This window comes from Erpetoichthys calabaricus, chromosome 2, assembly GCF_900747795.2.
Source record: "Erpetoichthys calabaricus chromosome 2, fErpCal1.3, whole genome shotgun sequence".
NCBI lineage: Eukaryota > Metazoa > Chordata > Cladistia > Polypteriformes > Polypteridae > Erpetoichthys > Erpetoichthys calabaricus.
Window position 1 is genome coordinate 82,105,851 of NC_041395.2, and position 9,003 is coordinate 82,114,853.

The window sequence follows — 9,003 nt, forward strand, 5'->3', positions numbered from 1 at the left end:
AACTATAATGTGTAACTCCATGGACAATTAGACTGATTTCAATATAATAATAATAATAATAATAATAATAATAATAATTCTTTACATTGATATAGAGCTTATCTCACTACTCAAAGTGCTGTCCATGCAGTGAGGACCAGGGAAGCAAACCCACCACCTCCTTATTGCAAAACACATTTTCATTGAACTATAACGTGTAACTTCATGGACTATTAGACTGATTTCAATATAATAATAATTCCTTACATATATATCATATATATAGAGCTTTTCTCACTACTCAAAGCACTCTTCATGCAGGGAGGACCCGGGAAGTGAGCCCATAACCTCCTTACTGCAAAGCACATTTTCATTGAACTATAATGTGTAACTTCATGGACTATTAGACTGATTTCAATATAACAACACATTTTTTGACTAATAATATTTGCTGATCAAGACAGTGTAGTGTGGCAACATGTTGCATATTGGTCATACATAAAAGTGAGAAAATCACTGTACTGTACAGATGAAAAAAATAATTTTGAATTTGAATGTGAACTTGAACTTTTCTTAACATATAAGGTGTTTATACTATCAATGTCAATTATAAAATTGTGAAAAAACTACCTTTACATTTCACTGTAAAAGTGCAAGTATGGAGATGACCTTTTGGGTACCATAGAAAGTAGGACTTGATGATCTTTTGAAGGAAATGTGTAATGTATACCAGTAGCCCATTATCTTGTCTTTAAAGAACCGTTGCCTTGATAATTGACTCTGACTGTCCTCACAAGAATTTGAGTGCAAAAACTTGACCAGGTTGAAAATTGCACATGTTCTGTTTCTGTTGTGCAAATGTACATTTAACTATTTATTTACTCCATTGTTACCATCTGTTCTTTTTCTGTAGCTTTATGAAAACTGGTATCATGGACAACCTGACAGCTACTTCCTATCTGGAGAAGATTGTGTTGTCATGGTGTGGCATGATGGAGGACGATGGAGTGATGTTCCATGCAACTATCACTTATCCTACACTTGTAAAAAGGGCACTTGTAAGTAACTGACTTTGGTGTATTTACCATATGGAGTCGTAACCGCTACTTACAATTTATATAAACAGTAATGCATTTTGTCTGTTAATGTGCATGGCATGAAACTACTAATGAAACCTAGTAATATTATTTAGAACCTGCTTCTGGAAACGGCACAATTTGTAGTAATGTACATAAATGACTTTAATACTAATCAATGCCATGCTATCACTTTGTAGGAATTTCTGCGGGACAAAATTTAAACAGGAATATCTGAAGGAAAATTTTTATATAAAATAAATTTATCATACAGTAAATTTTAGGTTAGGATACCATACCTTGACAGGAAAGTGCACAACATGTTTGTCACAAGCCTGCATGAAACCTGTACATTTGCACTCTTTCCGTTTCTCTTTGCACGCCCCATTCTCTCTGTCTCCGTCTCTTCCTTATATCCTTTTGTTGTTTATCAGGAAATTACCACTGCTTTTGCTTGTTTCTAGGACCACCTTGTATTTATTGTGGTTGCCCTTGATATCAGTGTCTTCCACTTAAACAACCGACTCGCTTTATTCCTTCTTTTTTCCTTTATGCACCTTCTGCTCCCATTTCAACCCTGTGATATGCCTTTTTTTACTAAAAGGCAGGGGTAACCACAGCCTGGTCCCTTTCCTAGTCTATTGTTGTGGTTAGGTGATATACAAGATCTGAAGGCATGCATTTGTGGTGCAGCCCACTGTATGCCCTAAAATCATTAATGCAGAAGAGTTCTTGGGCTCCTCTTTCATGAGAAGAAAGGCCTAAACCTGCATAGACCAACTCTTATCTGATTGTCACATTCTTCTTTGCTGTTTTTGGTCCTATGATCATCCTTTTTTCAATAATTGTAATATCAATTACATTAAAATAATTATACTGAATTCTGAAACAACATTTCCACTTTTGGCATTTCTAAAATTTTAACTGTCTTTGCTGGAAATAGTGATGCATGCATCAAGGAGAAAACAAGTTGCTAAGAATCAATTACAACCGAACATTTTACCATTGCAAAGGAGGAAGAGAGTTTAAAGCGAAGTTCTAATGAAACACTTACCTTCTATATTTCCTTCTTTATCCTTCCTTTGCATGAAAAAAAGATTTAAAAAAAAAAAACAAGTTTATTCTGATCTGCTCTCTGCATTGCCTGGTAGCCTCCTGTGGACAACCACCTGCTGTGGAAAATGCCAAGATTCTTGGCACACCACGTTCGCAGTATGAGACCAACTCTGTGACACGGTATCAATGCAAGGAGGGCTTCCTGCAGCGACAGAACCCTATCATCAAGTGCCTGTCCAACGGCAAGTGGGAGGAGCCACAGATAGTCTGCGTCCCGGGTTAGTCAAAAATCACCTTTGTACTAATATTGACACTAAATCCTGTGTACTAAGAATTACATTTTTCTAAGACCTTGATAGTAAGTACAAGATTCAATTTTAATATTTTAACATTTTGTGACCTAATGCCTGGGATTTCACACTTGAAGAATCCACAGTCTGCATCATTTGGGGGGAAAATATAATTAAAGGCTAAATGCAAAATAGCTTGACAGAGATTGAAAAGAGTGTTAACTCTGAGGTGTGAAATTTACTTTCTTCTTCTAGGCATTGCTCAAGTTCACGCCTAATTTTTGGTTGATACAAACTCATTTTTTTAAACAAATCATATGAATGAATATAGTTAAAGAAAAAAAAAGGACTTCTTTTAGACAAGCACAATTTCCATCTCATGGGTTCAAAATATGGATTAAGATTTATTGCACACAATAAATTATTCACACAATGATAATATCATACATTTCTATATACAGTATATGTGATATACGTACTATATATGTTGTCTAAGTGCAGCTTTTTAAGGTAAATTTTATAATGCAAATATTGAGTGCCCCTGTTTTCCAAAACACAGGGATGCATCACAAAAAGTGATTGCAAAAGTGCAGACAAATGTTAGTAAAAGCTTAGCTGTTGCAATGAATGAACATTAATGAGTAGTTGAACCACAAGTCTGCCAGGTGGGTTGATTCACCCATTATTCCACCTCTCCAGTACCAGTGAAACAATGTCTCTTTTAATTTGTCACCTCTCTCCATATTTCTGTCTCTCTCTCTCGCTCATAAACCTAACCTTTTTCCCTCTCATGATTGGGGCTTGGCCCCAGCTTTCCTCGTGACTCTGGACTTGATCAAGTGTTTGTTCTTGATACAACTTTAAACCTTTTCAAGATGTAACTTACAGTCAAGCCTCAAATCACTTCTCTGCAAAAAGGTACTGTCCATCTTGCTAAAGTTTCCTCTTCTCCCTATGTTCCAAACACTCAGTAGCCTTTAGGAAAAATGGAATCTCTAAGGTATATTTCATGCTGCACAGCATACACTTAACTGTTTTTTACTTAGGATTGTAACTTTCTGGAGGTTCTCTGGTATCCTGCCAGACCTCTGTGGTTTACTCGTATGTTCCTGATCGCTTTTGAAGGTATAGTTTGTGGCAACGTTTACAATAGGAAGGCATATGATCCCCTTGGGGTCCCTGCCTATCCACACTAACATGCAAAAAAACTCATTTTGTGAGCGTTTTTTTCCCCTCTTCCTTGAAACCATAATTGTGCTTTCCTCTATTTTGTGCCAAAGTATTCGTAAGTTTGACTTCGTTTCCTACTAGTAAAAATGTCTTTACAGTATATACACTATATGTACATATATATTATTTATATATAAATATATATATATTCTCTATATATATTATCTATATATATAGAGAGAGAATATTTATGAAAGAATACTTTCATTCAATTATTACAGAGACTCTGATATTTACATAAAGCTCAAGATAAAAGATGAATATTGTCCACAATATCTTAACAAGTTTCAGTGGGAGAACCAATTGCACCTTGAGTGATACTGAAGCAATTCTTTATTTCTCTTGGTTTTGGTAGTCATATCTGGAGTGATGGTTACTACAACTGTATTTCCTCAGGTCCTAATTTTTTTCCAGGGGTTTTTTAAATACTTCCATGTGGAGAAATAAATATCATCCCAGTCTGCATGTTGTTAAGGTGTTCATACTGTGCTCATGATTTACTGGACCAATAAAGATAGAAGATACATGTATGTAAGATATTCACAATGAAATGAAGAAGATGATGATGATAAAGCATACAGAAGATATATATTAATAAATTGCTCAAAAGAAATTTCACTGCTTACATGAATTTAAAAATGCAAGGCTGTCTCTTAACAGTCCAGCTAAAAATGGTACCCAATGGAGTTCATCTAATATAGAAACAAGTTGTTGTGTTCATTAGAACAAAATCTCACTTTTATTAAAATTCATTAAAGGTGACATTTAGATACTGAAGAAGAATGGATTTGATCATTTATGAAAATAAAACCCTGTAGTTATATTACAATAAATTACTTGGTTGATTTAATGGAAAGCAATTCTTTTTTTTAATTTGACATGAATAACTGGAGGCATAAGGAAAGCAGCATCACTTACTTGGAATTACTTTCAGTGATAAAGTGACTACTTACCCCCATTCTCACCACGTTTTACAGGGCCACCATCAAGAGTGTTCTGACCAGCTGCATCACTGTCTGGTTTGGAAACTGCAGTGTCTCTGAACGTGAGCTCTTACAATGGATAGTGCAGCACAGCACACAGGGTTCCTGGATACTTTCTGTCCTCTATTGAAAACATCTTTATAAAGTGTTGTATCTGCAAAAGCTTATAGCATTGTGAAGGACTGCTCCCATCCCTCCCACTGTCTCTTTGTACCATCTTTATCTGGCAGAAGGTACTGTGACATCAGAACCATTCCTGCCATGTACTTTAACAGCTTCTACCCCTTGGCAGACCAGACTTTGAGCTCTGTGCTGCCCTCCTGCCCTCAGACCTGCCCCTAGTAGAGAATTTATATATAGTACATTTGTTAATATTGTCACTACTGTTGTCTTTTATTATTAGTTTTACTGTTATTATTTATTTATTACTATCTATTTCAAAATATTACTAATACATCGACTTACCTATTTTTTAATTATTTATTTATCTATTACAGTATAGTTCATTACCTGTCTTGCACTTGCCCTGTGTTTGTGTATATTTTGCCCCATGGTCCTGGGGCATGTTATTTTGTGTCACCATATGTTGCAATACTGTGTATGGATGGTATGACAATAAAACCGCTTGACTCAGCTTGACTTGACATTATACTTTATCAAGTTTGTTCAACTTTGAATGCTTGGTAAAACTTTAAATCTTAATAAAGTGGTAGCCTCTCTGTCCACAAACTTGTTTGAAAGAGGTAAAATGTCACTTCAGATGGATACAATTTGATGAAATATATAATACTCCAGTTTTTAATTTTTAAGTAAAATTTATTTAAGTTAAATATTTATCTTGCTCTATTGTCTTATGCATTTCCATAATTCAGTTTTGGTCATTTCGTTTTTAAAATATACAGTACTAGGGTGTTGTACCGTGTTAGCCATTATGAATGTAGTGAGAAGTCAAGCAAAATGACACCTTTTTTTGCCTAACTAAAAAGATTACAATATGCAAGCTTTCGAGGCAAGTCAGGCCCCTTCTTCAGGCACAATGTAATCATGATTACATTTTGCCTGAAGAAGGGGCCGGAGTTGCCTAGAAAGCTTGCATATTGTAATCTTTTTAGTTAGGCAAAAAAAGGTGTCATTTTGCTTGACTTCTCATTAAAATATACAGGAAAGGTTGGAGAGAAAATGTTCAGCTATGCAGCCTTCATCAGGCGTGCGTGTTTCTAAATCTTTATTTCTTATTATTTTTTGCATGGGAATAACCTTTACCCTTTATTCGTCTACATATGCACACTGACGGAGCCTTTTTTTTAAAACGACCCACTATCCCAATTTCAATTTTTTTTTCTGCATTTCTCTGTAACAAAACCATTTCCTGTTCTGCCCAGTAGGTGGCAGTCTAGCATGCTAAGATTTGAAACGCAGTTTGTCATCTGAGGTGGGCTGTTTTTCTAAACTTTTTTGTCACATATCTTTCACACTTAATTATAACATATTTATAACAACTTCTGTAAATAATGTTTGAACATTTATTTTGCTGCTAGGTAAAGATTCAGACCTTTAAAAATAAAACCTGCTCACCAACAAACTAAAAAGATTTTTTTTTTTTTTCTGGAGAATGCTCCTCAGATATTATTTTTTACCCTCTTCTTTTAGCTTTAGCTATGCATCTTGAACATCAAATATATAGTAATGGATATTTTTACTTCAGTGTCTTGTTTCATAAATTATACAAATAGCAGTTAAAAACATACCATTCATGAATATTTTTTGTGCAATGTATGTCCTGTATGTAATTAAAAATTTCAAGAGCTGAAGAAAAAAAAGTGCTATTAGCATCAAGCTTAAAATATAAGTGAATGATATGTTCTGATACTGAAGTTGTTGTATGGTAGTTTTATCACAATCCATGATGCCTTTGTACGCCATTAATGGGTTATTTTTATGTTTATGCACATTATTTTTATATGTTTCTGAAACCAGAGTAGAGAAAAGCCAAGGAAAATGACACCTTTTATTGGCTAACTAAAAAGATTACAATATGCAAGCTTTCGAGGCAACTCAGGCCCCTTCTTCAGGCAAGATTTTCTGTATTACATCTTGCCTGAAGAAGGGGCCTGAGTTGCCTCGAAAAGCTTGCATATTGTAATCTTTTTAGTTAGCCAATAAAAGGTGTCGTTTTGCTTGGCTTTTCTCTACATTCATGATGGCTAACACGGTACAGCACCCTAGTACTACAGATATACATGAAACCAGAGTAAAAAAAGAAAAAGAGAAAATATATGGCAGACAAAAATCAAACAGAGTTCCTTTTACAGAGGCAGAGGGGAACAAGTTTTCCACTGCAATAATAAAGAAAAATTAAGCACAAGCAATACTCCCCCCTAACTCAGCCTTTGGGCCTTTTCTCTTGCATTAGGCAGACCACCCACTTGCGTACCAAAGCACTTGTTTGGGAATCCCGTTTACCTCCCCAAATAAAGCCATCCTGCTCCAAAATTGCGTGATGTGTTGGGTGTTAACCCAAGACCATCTAACTATGGTGCTTGATAGTAACAGCAGACAACTAGTCATTTCTTTGAAGGGTCCTAGCGTTGTAACGATCTTTTCAGTTACTTACCCAACTCACTTAATTTTGTGCAACTTGTGTATCAATACTGTGGAGAACAGGAGAAAGAATAAGGTTAAATAATCATTTACAAGGATCCGATTTGTAAGTGCTGCAGTCCAAGTGAGTGGCATATTGTTGAACCACTCATGCTTTTTTAGAGGGGCTTCCCTGTCACAGGTGTTACTCTCTGTCCAGCGTTATCAAGTGGTGATACTGAAAATGAAATTTTAATTATATGTCATAATTATTTTTTTCCTTTTGTATGTTGCAGCCAACAGTTCTACAGAAGACAAGACACCTATAGTTTTGCAGTAGGCAGACACTGTGGAAGATTGGGGGAAGTAAAGAAGAATTTAAACCACCCTGAACACAAGAACTGTGCCCTATCCCTACTGAATAATGTCTCCCCTCTGTTTATCAGACTGGAGTGAAAAACGAGAAGAGAAACTCACCCCTTTATTGACAAACACTATGCCATGCCACCACCCCACCTTTCTGATCGAGGGATTATTGATACAAGGTGAAAAAGTATATGATGGCCACAGTTGTGTTTAGCAAACAAGTTAAAAAAAAAGCACTTTACGTCTGGGGTGGAAGTGTTTCACGAGTATAGTGTTTTCCCAGGGACTTCTTTTGGTGAGTGCTAGTTCTTTGCATTTATTTAATCAGAAGTGCAAGTGATTGCATCAAATGCAGTTGAGCTTTTTCCCACCCATTTATGCACAACATATTTCTTGGGAAGTCTAAAGCAGTTTGAACAGCCCTGCCCTAACGTAGTGCTTATAAGCAAATTCAGAAATGCTGTGGTGCCAGTGCCTAACCACGGTGTGCGCTGTATGCAGACAAATCTTGTAACGTGCATAAGATAAAATCAGCAAAACAATGCTCCTTTTCAGTAAAGACATGCAGCTACAACTTTTCATATAAAGACGGTCTCAGTCAATGACCTCCCATACACTTTGTATGCTTCCTTTTTCTTGTTATTATAGTGTTTAGCTTCAGCAGCCGTGAGAGAATGCCTGATTGTTAGCACTGAAAGCAGATGCTCGTCCACTGATGGCAGCTCTGTGTCTTTCACTCAGACCTTTTTATTTTATTTTTTTTACTTTCCTTCCTGTGTGAAGTATGGTAACCATAAGGTTTTTTGTTTCTCACGGCTGCACACTCATCTTCCTGGTGCAATCAGGACAGGGTTGACACCCTTTCTTAAAACAATTTGTCTTTAGACCTTTCTTTTACAGTATATATAGGATGTTGGGCTAGATGCATCACCCAAACAAAGGATGCTACACTGTTTCAAACTTGAGTGCATTCCTAATTTAATACTGTTAAACCTCTCTGATATGTACTACCTGCAAGAACAAAGTGAGCAAATGTGGTTTTGTCCAGTTCAGCATTTGTGTTTGATAATAATATGCCACTGTTTAATTGATGTTTAATTTGACTTCATCTGCTAGTATGTTAACTGGTGTCTGGATTGAGATAAACATAATTGCCAATAAATGTCAACAAAAGAAAACTAAATGAAATCTTTTGTGTCTTTTGTTGATAAAGACACATTTGATAGTGATTGTATATATTTGTCCATTTTATATACCTCTAGAAATAAGTGCATTTTCTATATCTGTCTTGTCGCACCTCTGGGTCTTAGAAGAATGAAGTCCCCATTGCTACAGTTTAATATGCTTTATCAAGTTTGATTTTAACAACTCTTTAAGAGGATCCTGCACTTGGCCTTATCTCAGCTCCGTCCATTCCTTAGCAGACCTGATAAACCACACTTT

The 9,003-nt window shown here is 35.8% G+C and overlaps 1 protein-coding gene across 1 annotated transcript in view; it reads left to right on the forward strand.

Annotated features, from left to right (window-relative positions):
• Nucleotides 1-8,748, forward strand: part of bcan (brevican) — a 73,843-nt gene extending 65,095 nt beyond the window's left edge. The window contains exons 12-14 of the mRNA XM_051923318.1: nt 893-1,037; nt 2,207-2,389; nt 7,491-8,748. Of these exons, the coding sequence (XP_051779278.1) occupies nt 893-1,037; nt 2,207-2,389; nt 7,491-7,534 (372 nt within the window). The 3' untranslated portion in view covers nt 7,535-8,748. The remainder of the gene's footprint in view (nt 1-892; nt 1,038-2,206; nt 2,390-7,490) is intronic.
• The last annotated feature ends 255 nt before the right edge of the window (nt 8,749-9,003 follow it).